The following is a 17,014-nucleotide window of genomic DNA, read 5'->3' as shown; positions in this document are numbered from 1 at the left end:
GAGGCAGTGACATAGAGGCAAGGAAACCTAGTTCTCAGCCTGGGGTGACTCGTGGGACCACGGGGACACTTGTCCCTATGGTACACAGAGGACCATTGGTGACCCCCACAGGGGCCGTCACCTTGGGTGATGCAAGTGGATCAAGGGAGGCAGCACCAAGGAAGGGGACCTTGAAGGACCCAGGGCAGGTGCCAGGTGGAGCCAGGTGGGCAAAGAGCGAGGCTGGAAGCTCCTGGGAACCCTAGGCGCTCTGGCAGGGGGTGCTGGTGGCCTCTGGGATGGGGGGAAGGTGACAGGGACACTCCGGAGGTGAGCCCCAGCTGAGTCCCTCACCACCTGCTGGACCGTGGGCAGACCCTCCCAGGATCTCGGCATGCGCCGGCCGCATCTGCAGTCCCTGAGCTGCCCCTGCTCCACCCCCCAGCCCCACTCCAACCCCACCGAGCTCAGGGTTCAGCGACTGCACAGTTCTGGGGCCAGGGAGGTTCTGTCCACGTGCTCCGTCCCCCTCGTATCGTGGCGCCCAGGTCAGGTGCAGACCGATGGCTGTAATCCCCCCGCGGCGCTGGTGGCTGAAACTGCATCCAGGTGAATGTTTGTGTCCCAATTGTGGCACCAGCAACTCAACCCAGAGGAAACAGATTTCAGGCGAGGAAACTGGGTGGGTTGACCTGGTCCTGGGGGAGCTTTCTGGGCCTCTTCAAGCTGCATCCTCCAGGCGGCCACCCACTCTGCCCACCCAGGGGCTGGCCTTAGCGTCTCTGAGGTGGCTCACACTACAGCTCTGTGTGGATGGCGCTTTGGCTGGGGTGGGGTGGGGGACACCTTCTTAGCCTGCCAATTGTCTTAAGGTTGTTCTCTTCCTGTTCATGGCGCTCCCTGGAAAGCCCAGTCCGCTGAGGGAAGGAAGGCTGGGTTTGGCGTTGAGGCATGTAACCCGGTTTGGAAGCCTGAGCTGTGCAGACACCGCCTCAGGGCTGTCCCGAGTGGGCAGACTTGGGGTTCCAGAGGGGCACAGACAGCTGCAGGGAGAGAGGCAGCATGGTGAGGCCAAGGCTCGAGGGTCACGCTGAACAGGGGGGTTCCCAGATGGTAGAGTGGAGGCCCCACCATCAGACAGAGCCAGGAGGAGAACTGAGGCCTCTGGATTCCCGCTCCAGACCCTTTTTATGCACGGGATATTCTTTCCTATCTTCATTAAATATTAAAAAGCACTAACACATTAAAAGAAAATTCCATTTCAGGGTTATTTAAAAAAAAAAAAGCCCTCCAGTAAGACACTGCCATATGTCTGAATTCCTTTGACAGCATTCTGGCTAAACGGCTCTCCTGCCTTTGCTTACATACCTCTGGTGACAGAGAGCTCACTGCCTCGCCAGGCTGCTCTGTCTCTTGGACACTCTGGTTGTAAGATTGGCTGTCTGAGGGGTTGCCTGTAGCCCATTCCTGCTCCTGCCCCTTGAAGTCATAAAGTGGGGCGTATCTTGACCATGGGGAGATGCCTTTTAAGTACCTCTCCCCTGGATTATGTGCAATTCTAGTCCTCTCTGCCCATTCTGCTGTGTTGTGGCCCCTTTACTCCTCTACGTGGCCCCTTCCTCTTGGTCTTAGGAAATCAGGGCAGTGCACAAACATGTTCCTCTTCTGGATTTTCTAATGTAGTCTTGGTTCACCTCATTTCTTGCTTCTTTTCCCACAAGGACACTTGGGAATTCCCACTTTTGTGTAAGCTATTTTGTGTATACATATTTCTAATAGTTCAATAACACACTTCTGATTTTAGCCTTGATTGAACTGTCTATTATATATTATTAATATCATGAAGTTGCAGTAGAGGTTAGGATCGGCGAATAGTTGTGTCTCCTCCGTGGTCTGAGAACAAGGAGTGTAGATTGGCCTCTAAAGGACATGCCAAAGCCTGGGCAGGGGATAAATTTTGTGAAAAGATGCTTGTTCCCTCCTAAAGACAGTACATTCCCTTAATTTACAACCTAGTTCCCCTCGCATATCTGCTAATTCTACCTTATTAATTGGGCTGTTGAGAGCTCTAATTTCCCTGTCTACTTGATCAATGATAGTCTAAGAGAGGTGCATTAAGGTCTCCAACTATAATTATATTTTCATTTCTATTTATTTCTTCTTGCATTTCTGGCAGCTTCCCATTTTTTGCTCTTCTCTTTAGAATATAAAATTGAGCATTTTATGTTTCAATTATTTATTGTAACTTTTAGCATTATAGAGTCTTCATGCTACTCTCTCAATTCTTTTTATTAAAAAGAAACAAAAACTCCTTTGTCAGATGCTCTTCTTTCCTAATATTCTCTGTGCTTGACAAAACCGTAGATTGTCCTGTCGTTTTATGCTGTCTGTATTTTCTTGTTTTCTCTGTGTTTCTCGTCAGCAAAAGATTATTGGATTTTTTTTAATGCATACGCCTTTTTATAGCGGTTTTTATATTGTAACTGTTGTATTTCTATGTAATGTCCACTGGGTTGCCCAGGCTTTCTATATGGAGACACTGCAGTTTTTTTTCATTTTCATTTTCTCTTGTGAATTTTCTCTTCTTTTGTTCCTTTGAAATAGACAAGATCAATGAACCTACATTTACAATTTAGAAAATATTTAAGTTTTGTCTTCCACGGTTGTTTCTATTCATAGTTCACCAAGCTTTGGGGGAATTTTATGTTTTCAATATCTTCCCTGATTTTACCCAATCTTCTTTGTTACGCTGCATTTTGAGCCTCTTCTATATTGTTATTTACTCCTGTGAACAGGCAAGACTTTTTATCATGGATTGGTTTCTCGCTGCTGCTCTCTCATCTCTTAGGTGAGATCTCCTTTCTCTCCTGTCATTTCCAGGTCTCTCCATCACTTCATGCTTTGTCCCTCAGATGCTACATCTTCAAATGTCCATCTTTGATGTCTGAAGATTTAAGCCTCATCAGCTGAGAATTCGTTAGTTCAAAGCATTTCTTTTCATTTTGTGTAAACTCCTCTACCCCACCATGCCCCAAATTTTTCTTACCTGATATATAAGAGAAAGCCAAAAGCTATTCTTACTTTTTCTCTTTTTTTCCCAGCATTAAATATAATTAAAAAATTTTTTTAAGTTGTTTTCACCTTGTTATTAATTAATTCTAAAAATAAGAAAGAAAAAAGATAAAAGATTTTTTTAAAATCACCCAACATCTAACTGCTAGAATGCAACTATTATTTGGCATATGGAAATTTTTTCTAGGTTTTTTTTCCTTCCCCTGTGTGGGCTTTTTTAATCATACTTGAAATCATCTGTATGTATAGTTCAAGAGTTTGTGGTTTTTTTTTTTATTTAACATAGCGTAAACATAATCTCTAATGACAGAAAAATTTTCCATTGAGTAGTTTTAACATAGTGAAGTTAACCTCATTTAAATGTGTCTCGGTGTATATTTTTTGCTATTAGAAAAAAATGCCAAGATGAACAGACTTCTCTACACAATTTTTCCTTCTTTGCATAATTTACGTAAGGTAAATTCTCAGAATCACTGGAGGAAAGACTAATAAGATTTTTATAGTTCGTGATTTAAGTTGTCAAATCCCAAAGGTTGTGCATTAACTTGTATGCTCGTCAGAATGTCAGACGATTGTCAAGATGAGCCCTTGCCAGCTTCTTTGATCATTTTGATAAGCAAAAGTTTTTACCTTTCTGTAATTCTTCTTCTAGGAACTGTCTGTTAGTGTCCTTTGCCTGTTTTTGTTGTGGGACTGGGTATTACCCATTTTTATATGCTCCTCATAGAGAAAGAAAATCATTTGTCTATCGTATCGGTTGCATTTTGTTTGCTCCAATACATCATTTGATGTTAAAATTCCTTTCCATTTTTGTGCAGTCAAACCTGTCTTGTTTATTTTCTGTTTGTTTTGCTTTTCAATCATTCTGAGTTGAAAAGGAGCTTTTTCCCTCCCATGGCTTTTATGGGGGGAGGGGAAGGGATGTCTATTGAACGTTCACCTTGTTTTTCTATGGTTTGATATTTTAAAATTTTAATTTCTTAATGAATTTGGAATTTCCTTTGCTGTACAGTATGAGATGAGGATCTAAGTTGAATTTTAACCCCAACTTGCTAACTGATAGTTTCAACATCATTTAGTGGCAAAATCTTCCCTTTGCATTATTGATTTTGGGGACTGCCTCCTTATTTCTGTTAACTGTCTTATTGCACCGTCTGGGAATTCTGGGTGTTAGCAAGTGTCTGTTTCAACAAGAAGAAAGTCTTTATTATTTTACCATGAAATACAGCATTGGCCATAGATGTGAGCAGGTTACTCATTATTACTTTTAAGAAGTACCTTTCTAGTCCTTCATTTAAATGACTTTTATGAAAAACTATTAATACAGATGGCTTTCCCTTTTTGCTTTAATAAAGTGATGTACAGTCTAAATGGATTTCCTAAATTGAACCAGTCTTGCATTACTCTGTAAGTCCTGTGTAAATCTGATCTGTCATAATGAACTATAATTTTAATATTCCATATTCTACCTGATAATGTTTTAAATAGGATGTTTGTATTTACATTCATGAATGCACTTGAGCCATAACTTTTCTCTCATGTGCTACGTTTGCTGAGTTTTGGTATTTGGGTAAGTTAAAGTAATAAAAGAAATTAATATTCTCTTATGTTTTGAAATAGTTTATAGAATAGGAATTAACTGTTCCTTGTAAATTTGAAATAAGCTGGAGCCTGTTTTAAGGGTAATTCTTTGATAATATCCTTAGTTTCTTCCACGGTAACTGAGCTAATCAACACTTCTACTTCTTGTGTCAACTCTTGTATCAATTGTTGTAAATTATGTTTTGCCCAAAAAGCATCAACTATATCAGAGTTTTTAGATGGATTAACACAAAAGTGATACAGCAGTTTCATCCTGTTTGCTCTCCTCTAACTTTAATATCTTCTTTCCTCTTTCTAATTATGCTCATCTGAGTCTTTTTTCTTGGTCACAGTTGTCAGAGACATATGTCTTGTTTAATTTACTATTTACCTCCCCCAAATAACTGGCTTTCAAATTTACTGGTTCTGGTATCTTCCTCTTTTCTAATTCATTGGTTTCTGCTTTTATGTTTATAAATTTCTTTTTCCTGATATCTCTAGGATTTCTTTGTTCTTTTTTTTTTTAAATGCTCAAGTTGAGTGCTTAGTTCATTTATTTAGTTTCCCTTTTTATTAAATTAAAGCAGTTTGGGTGAGTGTTTATCTCTGAGAATAGTTTTGGCTGCATCCTGTGAATTTTTTGCTTTTTTTGGACAATTATTCTAAAAAGTCTTCATCTTTCTTGATTACATCCCATGCATTTTGTTTTGTAGATCTCACTTTACTTTTAAGTAACCAACTATATTTTTTATTTACTGGGTTTTTGTGTATTGTGGTTAGAGAATACAGCCAATATAATTTTTGCTTTTTTAATTTATGGAAGGTTCTGTTCTTGCTAGGTAGATAATTCATTTGGGTGACTGTTTATGGGATAGTTGAGAAAAAAGTGGATCACCTATTTGTTTAAAACCAAATCCAAGTGCTATTAATTAAACTCTACTAAGTATATTATTCATATAATTCTGTGTTCTCATTTGTATTTTACCTACTCAATCTGTCTTACCCTATAGTATGTTAAAGTTTGTCACTATGATTTGTCTTTGCCAATATCTATTTGAATTTTAACCATTTTATATTATGTATTTTTATACTATATTTTTCAGTGCATAAAAGATTATTATCTTTGCCTTCACAACCGTGTTTTTCTTTTATTAATATAATGTGATCTGCTTCACCCTGATGAGTGGCTTTATTTTTAACTTCTATAATGCTAGTTATGAATATTGTCATTCTGGCTTTTTTCTCATTTATGTTTGTCTGCTCCATCATTGTGTGACTGACTTTTATTGTTGACATTTCTGTGCCATTGAAGTGTTCCCTTTATAAGCAGCAAACAGATGTTTTTTATTTCTTAATTGAACTGAGAATCTTTGCTAGTTAGTAAAGGGAAGTTTGAATTTTTTACCTTTGTTCCAATTTCGATCCTTAGTTGCTTTTTGCATTTTATTTACTCCTTTTCTATGTAGTCTGACTTTGTTTGTTTCTTTTTATCTTCTTCAGTACTTTTGAAACTAGACATCCTGTTTTTAATAGTTACTGGTTACTTTAAGGTTTCCAAATCTCTTACACTTCTATTTCTCTATCAAAATTTTAAAAACAAAACAATAACTTTTGATTCCCCTTTGTGGAGTATTGTAACAGAAGTCTTTGCTTTCCCCATATGCTGTTACTCTCCACTCTGTCTATCCCCCACCCTTCAAGAACATTCTTTCTTCTCTGACTTACCTGAGTATTAAATCCTATGTTCTTTTAAGCATACAGATGATTTCTTTTCCTTTTTTTTTTTCTGAGTTTTAAATTTATAACTCTATTCATTATAATTTAAGTCTCTTTTAAATCTTTTCCCATAGTTTCCTGCCTGCAATGCTCAGTCCCAAGCTTTTCTACCTTTTCTTCATTCTTGCATTCTTCATTGTTATTATCTCTTAGACGCCTAAAACTTTGAGGCAATATTTTTTTTTTCCAGGAGACCACAGCTACCTGAGTGTGGCTCTCTATGTCTTCACACCTGAAAAACAGCCTGGTTGGGTACAGAACTCTCACGTCCAAGTTCTCTCCCAGAAACCTTGTTGGGTGTTTACTTTTTTCAGAAGAGTTTCCAAGGCACTTGGCTTGCTTACTCAGGGATGTTTGCAAGGCTCTATATTAATGACATTTATGACTGACAGTGGTACATCTGGGTGTGGCTTTCCATCAATGCTGTATGAAACCAGGCATCTCCTCTAATCGTATTTCTCATTTTCTCCACTGTCGAATTCAGCCCCACCTCCCAGGCACACCTGCTGCTGGCAACTGACAAATGTCATCTTTGGGCCTTTCAGCCCTATGCACAGACCCTATTTGCTTGACCCATGACCTTTCCCCATTCAGTTCCCTGTCCCCCATGGTATGAGGCTGCTGGGACTAGGCCCCTTGTAAATTCTTCAGGGAGGCAAAGGGACCCACCCCCCAGTTGAATTCAAAGGTCACACAGGACACATGGCCCTGCTGGGGATGGTGATTGGGAACGCCACCCTGCTGCGGGGACACTAACCAGAGCATGGTATAAATGGCAGCTTTGGGAAGGCCTCCCTTCTAGATAGTTGCTGCGGAGCACTGTTGGCTGGTGGCCCAGCTCTGCCCCTTCAGATCCACAGGGACCTTGTGCTGCTGCCAGTCAATCACCCATCCTGGGCGATTCCTGCCCAGCGTGGGGCTCCTCCAAGAGCACAAGAGCAGCCTTTGCTCAGAGTCCCCCCTGACCTGGCCAAGACTCCCCCAGGGCCATGCTGTGGTCTGAAGCGCTGCCTCCCCGGTTCTCCCTTCCCTCTCTCCTTCTGCAGGTGTCACGGCTGCCGTGCGCTCTGAGGCCCTCCCTGCCTCCTGCTTCTCAGAGGGCTCGGACCGATTCGGCCTCCCATGCACCCACCCAGGCGAGCGTGCTGACAGCCATGTCTGCACTCTGCCGGCGACTGCTTTCTACCCGCTGCCCATCTTCCAGAAGGATGGTTGATTTAATCCTTGATGCAAGCTCAAGTGTGTTTACACCTTTTTATCTTATTCCAGTGAAGTTCCTCACTTTGAAAGAAACAAAACCTTTTTTAAAGATAGTTTCCTAGGACTATCTTTAATCTGAAGATTAATTTTTCAGCCTCCACATGCTCTACGATTAGGTGGGAGCATTTTTTAACCATATGTTGGTTTTGAGTTTGGTTTGGTCTTTCAGCGTCACTGTTTTTTTTTTTTTTTTCTTGGCCATTTAGTTCTACTGACGCACCAGCTACATGTTGAGTTCATCTGTGGAGTTTGCCCGAGTGTGAGTCAGCCCCAAGTGGATGCCTCAAGTTCCTTTTTTGCAGTCTTGCTGGATCTCTTTAAACGTAAACTTCTATTTACTCTTATCTCTGTGGTTCTTGGTTTTCTGTTGTCTCTGCCCTTAAAGGTAACTTCTCTAAGCCAATTAAGTCTTCCTCTTTGGTGTTGCAACACTTTCCAGTAAGATCCAAATTGGGTCTTTGACTGCTTTTCTCATCATTTTTGAGATTTATATTGTTGGTTTCAGTTATTCTAGGTATTCAGTTATTTTGAGACAGGCCTGTGGCTATTTTGGAATGTCTAGTCAGGAGGGGGCAGTCTGCCAGAGGGGTTTATTCAAGCCTCTCAGGGTGGCAGCGATTACACCTGGGGACCCAGGTCCCGGCCTGGCCTCAGCAGAAGTTCTGCGTTGCACAACTCCAGGGTGTCCCATTCACACAGAACACAAGAGTCTAAAGCTTTAAACACGAGGAAACATGTTTTCCCAGATCTCTTAAGACATAAATCCATTCAAAAAGCTAACACATAGAAAGGCACAGGATCTTTATTTGGGAAAGCCAAATCGGATAATGTGTGCCAAGTATTTTAGGACATGGTGCTTTTATATATATAATATGTACATATATTTATATTTCTTTTTTTGTTAGGGGTTAGAGAGGGTGTGGGTACTATTGGATGGCATTCCAGATAGGGTCATAAAAATGCCCATCCTTTCTTCCCACAGCCCCCTAAGAGAGCTGCATTAATGAGAAACAATAACAGAATGGGAATTCCCTTAGTGAGAGCTATTTAGCAGAGAAACACCAGGAAACATCAGTGTCCATCAGAGGCTATTGACTAAATGAATTATGGAACATACATACAACAGAATGCAAGGATGCCCTTAAAAGAAAAGTACATTTCTATATGTTGATGAGGAATAATTCCCAAGAATCATTGTTAAGTGAAAGAGCAAGGGGCAGAGCTGTAGGTATATTTAACACATTTTATAGTAGAGGCGGGCATCACACATCGGACACACATCATAATGCATATGCATGTCAATATGCTTACTTTCCTTTGTATGTTCTTTTGTACTGTTTGAATATCTTACTGAGTGCATGGAATACCTTTTTGTTCCAGTTTGCTAATGCTGCTGTTATGCAAAATACCAGAAATGGATTGGTTTTATAAGGGGGGTTATTTGGCTACAAATTTACAGTCCTAAGGTCATAAAAGTGTCCAAACTGAGGCATCAACGAGAGGATACCTTCACTGAAGAACGGCTGATGGCGTCCGGGACACCTCTGTCAGCTGGGAAGGCACGTGGCTGATGTCTGCTGATCCTTTGCTCCTGGGTTCTGGTTTCAAAATGGCTTTCTCCAAAATGTCTCTGGGCTTTTCTCTCTTAGCTTATCACCTCTTGTGCATCTAGGCATCTGGGGTCCTCTCAGCTTCTCCGGAGCAAACTCTGGGCTAGCATCTCTAAACGTCTCCAAGCATCTCTCAGCATCTCTGTCTGCTCCCAAGCGTCTGGGGTGTTTTGTCCTCTCTGCTGTCTGGGTGAACCCTCTTTAAATGACTCCAGTGATCTAATTAAGACCCACCTTGAATGGGCAGGGTCCACATCTCCATGGAAATAATTCAGTCAAAGATTCCACCCTAATCAACAATCAATCTGCCCCCCCACAAGAGTGCATTAAGGAATATGGCTTTTGTGGGGGAGCATAATAGATTTAAACTGGCACACTTTTCAATTAAAAATAAAGAAACCAGTATGATAACATTAGCTTAAAAAATAGCTGCACTGGTCACCAGTGCAAGATTGGTAAAAGGCAATGTTGGAGTCTCCTCGCGGCCATGTCTGAACCTTGGGGTCTTGGTCCCGGCCGGCCAGGAAATGATGGCAGGTGGGAGAGGCACAGGTAGGCTGGGCCTGCAGAGTGGGCCGTAGTGGAACATGCTCACCGGCTGCCTGTGCTGAGCAGGTGGTCAAGGAAGAGGCTGAGTGTGAAGGCACTGAGTGTGACCTCTCAGCTGCAGCGACCTTGACCAGGAGTGCACAGGGCCCACGAGGACCCATCAGGGCAGCAGCCTCCCCTGGCTTGGGGAAGTGGGGGTGGGAAAGGAGGAGGTGGGCAGGTGTGGATGAGCGGGCAGAGGATGGGTGCTGAGTCACATTTTGGGGGAAGAATTGTGATGATGTGGATGCTCACACGAGGGTGAGGACAGGGCAGGGCCACCCTCTAACCAAACACTCGTCAGCTTTTCTGGTTCCGGGTGTTCAGGTTGAACAGCCCCTGATTTTGACCTGCTCCAGGGCTACCTACCTTGATACAGAACCCCCACAATGCCATGAACACACCCCACCCCCACCAGTTGGCCAGGCCATAAGCAAAGCAAGACCTGGCCAGGCCTGTCTCTGGCCCTGGACTTTGGCCTGACCAGAAGCCCTGAGTTTTGACCTCCTCCTTGCCTGCGTCTGCCATCACGGCAGCCCTGGGACAGCCACACCTATGGCCTTGTTCCTGTTGTCCCTGAGGCCAGTCCCAAGTTGTTTCTCTCTGTCTAAGGGCCCTTCTCTGCCCTGTAGAGACCACAGGCCCCTCTCTGGGGGTGGCCTCCCTCCCATGTTTCTCCATTCTCCATATGGTTTTCGCCTTGGGGTAGCAAGGGGGTGCAGCAGGTCCAAACCATGCATCTTCCCAACTTCAAATCTACAGAAAGGGGTTCCCTAACTCCTTGCTAGAACCCTAAGCCAGAGTTTCATGGCTTTTCACTGCCTCTGGGTGGGTCAAATGTACCTCCCTGAACAATGAGTGAGCCAATCACCATGATCTGGGCAGTGTGGTGTGCTAACTGCCAAGGCCTTGGCTATGTGACTACCTGAGTCAGGGGCAGGGTCAAGTCTGTCCAACGTCGGGGAATGAGGGAGAGCAGGGCGGGCAATATATAAAGCAGAGCTGGGTCCTGGTAATAGCATTTGAATCTCTGATCAAGCTGCACCTGAAGTCAGCTCTACACTAGTTTTCATGTTTTCAGTTATGTGACGTGTGTGTGTGTGTGTGTGTGTGTGTGTGTGTAATGTCTGGAGTACTACACACAAAAATGCATGAGTGGTTATATCTGGGTAGTGGTAGCAGGCTCAGAGGAAGCTGTAATTTTCTTTTTCCTTTGTGTACTTTCTAATCATCACTTCATGAGCATGCATTGCTGGGTGATAAAGGAGACATATTTACTCTTCCTGACAAAGTCATTTGCATCCCTCATTTCAGAAGAATGAGGAGAACCTCTTCTAATCTGTCATTGATGTTGTAGGAGAGAACATGAGCCCCCGGAATGCAAGTGTGGACTGTTCCTTCCATGATGTGGACGAGCTGGTGAAGACCCTGCAGCTGGCTGTCCACAGCCCCACCTTCTTCCTGGGCCTCCTCCTCAACCTGCTGGCCATTCGGGGCTTCCACACCTTCCTGAAGAAGAGGTGGTCGGATTATGCCGCCACCTCCATCTACATGATCAACCTGGCGGTCTTTGACCTGCTGCTGGTGCTCTCCCTCCCATTCAAGCTGGTCCTGTCCTATGTGCGGACCCCCTTGCCTTCTCTGTGCACCCTGGTGGAGTGCCTCTACTTCATCAGCATGTACGGTAGCATCTTCACCATCTGCTTCATCAGCCTGGACCGGTTCTTGGCCATCCAGTACCCACTCCTGGTCAGCCACCTGCGGTCCCCCAGGAAGATCTTCATGATGTGCTGCGCCATCTGGGTCCTGGTATGGGCTGGGAGCATCCCTATCTACAGCTTCCATGGGAAAGTGGAAGAGTACAAGTGCTTCCACAACATGTCTGACGGCACCTGGAGTGCCCAGGTCTTCTTTCCTTTCGAGGTGTTTGGATTCCTGCTTCCCATGGGCGTCATCACTTTCTGCTCTTCCAGGAGCATTTCCATCCTCCTTGCCCGGCGGGCCCACATCCAGGACTGGGGCCAGCAGAGGGCTTGCATCTGGTCTCTTGCAGCCAGTCTGGCTGTCTTTGTGGTCTCCTTTCTCCCGGTCCACCTGGGTTTTTTCCTGCAGTTCTTGGTGAGGAATGGCTTTATCACGGAGTGCAGAACAAAGCAGAACATCAGCTTGTTCTTGCAATTGTCCCTGTGCTTCTCCAACATCAACTGCTGCCTGGATGTTTTCTGCTACTACTTTGTCATCAAAGAATTCCGCATGGACATCATGGCACACCGGCCTTCCAGGGCCCAGCTGGTCCTGCAGGACACCATGACCACCAGGGACTAAGGGAAGCGATGCCCTTCTCAGAGGAAGGAAAACCCATCCCCAGTCAGGAGCAGCTGTCCTGTCCTAAGGGTTTTGATGCCGTGGGATGGTATGTGGAGCAGTCATTGTGTATTTCCCTTCTGATGCTCACTGAATGCCATCTTTGCTCATTGGACCCCAAAGACCTTGCTCCCAAATCCAGACAGCTCAGCACAAATCACCCAGTGTCTGGGGGTCTCCAAAGAACCTGAGTACTGGGTGAATTCTTGATTTCTAGGTCCAAAAGGTATGAGGCAGAGGAGTTGAGAAAGAGAACGAGACCATCTGAACAACTCTGTTTCCCAACTCTCCCCTGTTCTTCTATTAGACTAGAAAATTCTGGGAAGGAGGAGAAAAAAGAGAGAGAGGAGTTTGGAGACAGAATCAAGAGAGTCAGCCATGGCGCTCCTTCCCAGCCCACGAGAAGGATGCAGAGGGACTGAGGCGGGTTGGTGTGGACCAGGCCATGGTCGAACTGGAGACTTTGTGGAAACCGTGGGGACAGAAAGGAGAAACGTTAGCGGTACCTGAGAGCCATGAGGGGACAGGATACACCTGGGGAGGGAAGCCAGGTGAGGATGGAGACAGGCCAAGGGCTTGAAGTGGACAGCCCCTCCCCAGTGCCACCAGGATGTTTCCTGCATGGAGTTTTGGTGTTAGCCCAGGTTGGAAGGAGGAGGAGAGGGAGAAGACCCTGAGAGAGGGGACATTCCTGAATGTGACCAGCTTTCTATGTTGAACAGACTGAGAAACTGGTCATTCATCTTAGTTTCCCTTGAAAAAGATTAGGAAGAACCAGGCTGATTCGGTTCAGCCCGAGAAGAGCAAAGAAGGACTATTTGCCTTGCTCACCTGAGCCACGGCTGCCCGAGGCAATGCCCATGGAGCTGACCTTCTCCAGAATCAAAGGGAAGAAATGAGTCGGCCAGGAATTGGAGATCACCTGCTCCAGTGTGGAGGCCTGGCCTGGAGAGAGAAAGATAGCAGCAGGGTCCTTGGCAGGGCTTGGCTGGAAACTGCAGACAATCGATCAACTTGGCCTGATTGGGCTTCTCTAAGGTTCGGGAAGAAGCAGCCTGCTGTGACAGCCAAGGGCCTCAGATGACTCAGCTCTCCCAGAGAGTACAATGTAGATGGGGAAGCATGGTGGGGATGCACTGCAAGACAGAGTGGAGGGAAGAGAAGTAACAGAGGACCCTTAATGGGAACAGGGGGAAGGTCTTCGGGAAGACTAGCAACCCCATTCTACCTGTAAGATAGGAGGCTTTGACTGCTAAGGCCTGGGGGGTGGGAGGGAGGTGGGGTGGAGGTGGGGGATGGCAGGAGAGTGATTTAGCCCCAGGACCTTTGGCAGAGGAGGCTGAGCCATTGCTTGCCCGAGGCTTGAAGCCCTGGGGCTCTGGGAAGCCGGTGTGGGGAGGGGGCGGTGGGTGGGGCAGGAAGCACTGAGGGCAGGCCTGCTTCCTGCCTGGGACTCTCATTTCCCCCAGGGAGATGGGAAACTGGAGAGCTGTGTAACTGTCCCAGCCCTCAGCCTGGGCCTCGGGGACTGGGCAGCCACAGGGGCAGGGACTCTGGGTACCCAGGGACAAGGCAGAGTCCTGCCCGGCTGCCCCCAGCCCTTTGGGCTGCACTGTCCCACCCGTCCTGGCAGAAATGCCACGAATGCTGCTCTCAGACACTCAGGCCCATACACACAGCAGGACATTTTGGCTGGGATTGGAATGTGACTGGGACTGGGGTGCAGGACCCAGAGTCTGGGGCTGGGTGGAGTCAGGACCACCCCTGCTCCAGCTTCTGTCTTTGCATTTGGGACCTGGAGCTCACCTAGGGGAGATGAGTGATGTCCTTCCTGTCTCACTTGTGTCCATCACTGTTCTTAGGGCCGGAGGGGCTCCCCAAGAGAATGGGGACAACGGGGAGCTGGCTACCCAGCCCCCTCAGTGATGCTCAAACATAAAGTCAGTTTGGCTCCTCCTCAGCCAGGTGACAAGGGCTCCAGATCCCCAAGAGTCAGGGTCAGGGGAGGGGCCTGGGACCATGCCGTTGTTACCAACGTACACGAGGGGAGAAGGGGGTCTTCCCCTCTGTCACCTTGGGGACCCGCTCTGGCCTGCGAATCACAGAGGATTCGTCAGTCGGTGGAAGTGGGTGTGACCGCAGCTAGCGAGGGGCAGGCCAGGTGCTGCCGGTCCGGGTTCTGCTCAGCTCGAGGGTCCTCCTTGGGCCCAAGTAGCTGCAGCGCTGAACCCCGGCTGTGATCAGCAATTGGGCCCGGCAGGTACAGAAGGGGACAAAGAGCCGTCCGGCGTGCAGGTGGGGAGACGATGCACCCAGGTACCTGCTCCTCCAGCAGGTGGCAGCCAGGGAGTTAGGGAACCCTGGACTTACTTGAAGAACAGGCTGAAGTTCTGCTACTAAAGCTAGCGGGGGCTCGAACACATTATTTAGGCAGAAACTTGACCTTATTTGTACCTCCAGTCTGGAAAAACCTATTGCATGTCCATTTGTGAATTGCAATAAATAATTTGATTACTCTGATTTACCAAATAAATGGATTCATACAATGGTTGTGATCTTACCTTGAATTACACATCCTGGTTCCAGGGAAGAGCTGGGCCTCTGAGAGCCCCACACCCAATCCAGGGAGCCAGCCCTGGGCTTGTCTAGAAGCCTGGCTGGGGCCTGCCCCAAGAAAGCCAGAGCCAGAACCCTGGAGGGTCCCCACTTCCCCTTGTAGAAACTGGTAAAAACTGGGCCACATGTGCCCACATGCCCCCCAGGGTCCCTCCAGCACCAACTTCATCCTCCCCTCCCCACTCCCGCCATCTTGTCCCTCCACCACTGTGACCACCAGAGCTGCTTCCAAAGGCCCTGGTGCCTCGGGGTCCACTGCTGTGGCCCAGCACAAGGGATCCGCTGACCACTGTTCTCCAGAAGTCACCACCTAGTGACCCAGTCCTGCCCTGACCACCTGCAGAGCGAATCCAACTCACCCAGGTTGGATCTGACTTCTTCTCGGTTCCTTACCCGTGAATCCTGCCAACCAGTCAAGAGCTCCCAGAGTGCGTGAACTGCTAGGTTGGGCCTGGGCCACCCCTTTCTCCTGAGTTCCCCACAATCCTGAGCTCAGCCCAGTCTTGCCCTGGATGCCACAGGCTGACCGTGGACACCCTTGTGCTCTGATGGCCATCTCCTACTGACCAGGAGCCACGTCACCTTGGAGCCGTGATCAGACCCACCCTCAGGGTATTGGCCCTTGAGGAGGATTTGGCTTGGGAAAGGCCGTCCAATGAGCCGCTTTATTCAACTGTATTCCTCTCTAATCACCTCTCTAGAGACCCTAGGGAGACGGTGTCGTTACGTCAATGCTGGGTGGTGCTATGGGGTACTGATGAGATCTGGAATGTAAGACAGCACCTCTGGAGCAAGTGGCCACAAATAGTAATTGCAAAGAAGCATGAAGTGACAGAGACCTGGTAGGCAATTATGAAGACTAACAGAACTTAAAAAGCATTTTGTTAATAGATCAGTGAGGAAAGAAATTGTGAGGAGCAACCTGTGTGGGTGTGGGGAGAGGCTGGTGTGCACAACAGACACAAGGTCAGGATGGAGAGGATCTAGGAAGGGCACGCAGGCCTGGCCTTCCCCTCCAGCCTGGGAGCCAGGTCCCAGAATCGGCCCAGACCTGGCTACACCCCTGTCATCCCAACAGTCAATTCGCAGAGATGGTGCAGTTAAGACTGACCAAGCCTGGCTTGGGGAAAAGACCGATGTTGTCACCTGGTGATGGTGCTCTGAGGCCCAGGCCAACCACGGCCCTGTGAGAGGACAGCAAGGTTCCCTGAAGGCCTCAGGCCTGGGATGGCAAAGGAAGGCTCCAGAAGACAGGCCGTCCATAGGAACACAGTTCTTCCTCCCTGGGGTCCCAGGGGATGGCGCAGGGCTCCAGAGGCCCTGGAAAGAAGGGGAGGCTCCCTTCAGGGACCCTCGAGGATGTCCCGGTGGAGCTGGGCCCTGGGCTCTGTGAGTGGCCACATCCAGCGGCAGATAAAAGCCTCTGCTGTGCTTTGCTTCCCGTTCCCCTTAATCCTCAGTACAAACTAAAGTGGCAGCCGGGTGTTGGCCTTTTCCGTGAGGAATCAGGCGTGTGTGGCAGAGCAGGTAGAACCAGATGGAACAAATGGAAACCCAGGAGACCAGCAGCTCCTGGGGGATGAGATCAGAAATACCTGGGAAGGGAACCTGGCTGAAAAATAGATAACCTGCACTAAAGGAGGCAGGGTAGGGGGCAAGTCAGCAATCTTCAAGGCGCAAAGAAAATTGACTCTGTGGCTGGGACATTAATGTCCCATAGATAGAACAGGAATGAAACTTGATGGTCAATAAAGTAAACTGTTCATATTTCCTCCTTGGGATTTCACATTGCAAGAGACGTCCAGATAGAGCAGGTATGAATTTCACTCTCCGACTGGAGAAAAGTACTGTCATGTTTCTTCTGTAATCTGCTCCAAGCCCATCAAACTTCATTGCAGAATGTTCCAGATCCATCATCACGGGGACCTCCAGCCACACCAGGGTCCCACACAAGATCCACGATGTCCAGATTATCTGTAGGTGTCCTTGGGTTTCAGTTCACACGGGCCCCAGCCACGGCGCCCAGTGAGCAGGCCCGTGGCCCCCGAGTGGAGGCAGCCCTGGGCACGAGGCTCGTTCCCGCAGCCCCAGACCACAGTGTAAAGGTCCGTTTCTCCTGCAAGCCTGCGTCTTCCATCAGCGGTGCTGCCACCCCGGGTGGGAGCTGA

At 47.2% G+C, this 17,014-nt stretch overlaps 1 protein-coding gene across 3 annotated transcripts in view; it reads left to right on the top strand.

Moving 5' to 3' along the window:
* Positions 1-13,466, top strand: part of GPR55 (G protein-coupled receptor 55) — a 55,452-nt gene extending 41,986 nt beyond the window's left edge. For all 3 annotated transcript variants that reach the window (XM_037849669.1, XM_037849667.1, XM_037849666.1), the window contains exon 2: positions 11,224-13,466. In XM_037849669.1, coding sequence (XP_037705597.1) covers positions 11,232-12,191 — 960 coding nt within the window. In that variant the 5' untranslated portion in view covers positions 11,224-11,231 and the 3' untranslated portion in view covers positions 12,192-13,466. The remainder of the gene's footprint in view (positions 1-11,223) is intronic.
* Positions 13,467-17,014: the final 3,548 nt, after the last annotated feature.

This window comes from Choloepus didactylus, chromosome 9 (genome assembly GCF_015220235.1).
Source record: "Choloepus didactylus isolate mChoDid1 chromosome 9, mChoDid1.pri, whole genome shotgun sequence".
Taxonomy (NCBI): domain Eukaryota; kingdom Metazoa; phylum Chordata; class Mammalia; order Pilosa; family Megalonychidae; genus Choloepus; species Choloepus didactylus.
This window is presented reverse-complemented; position numbering and strand designations above follow the sequence as displayed.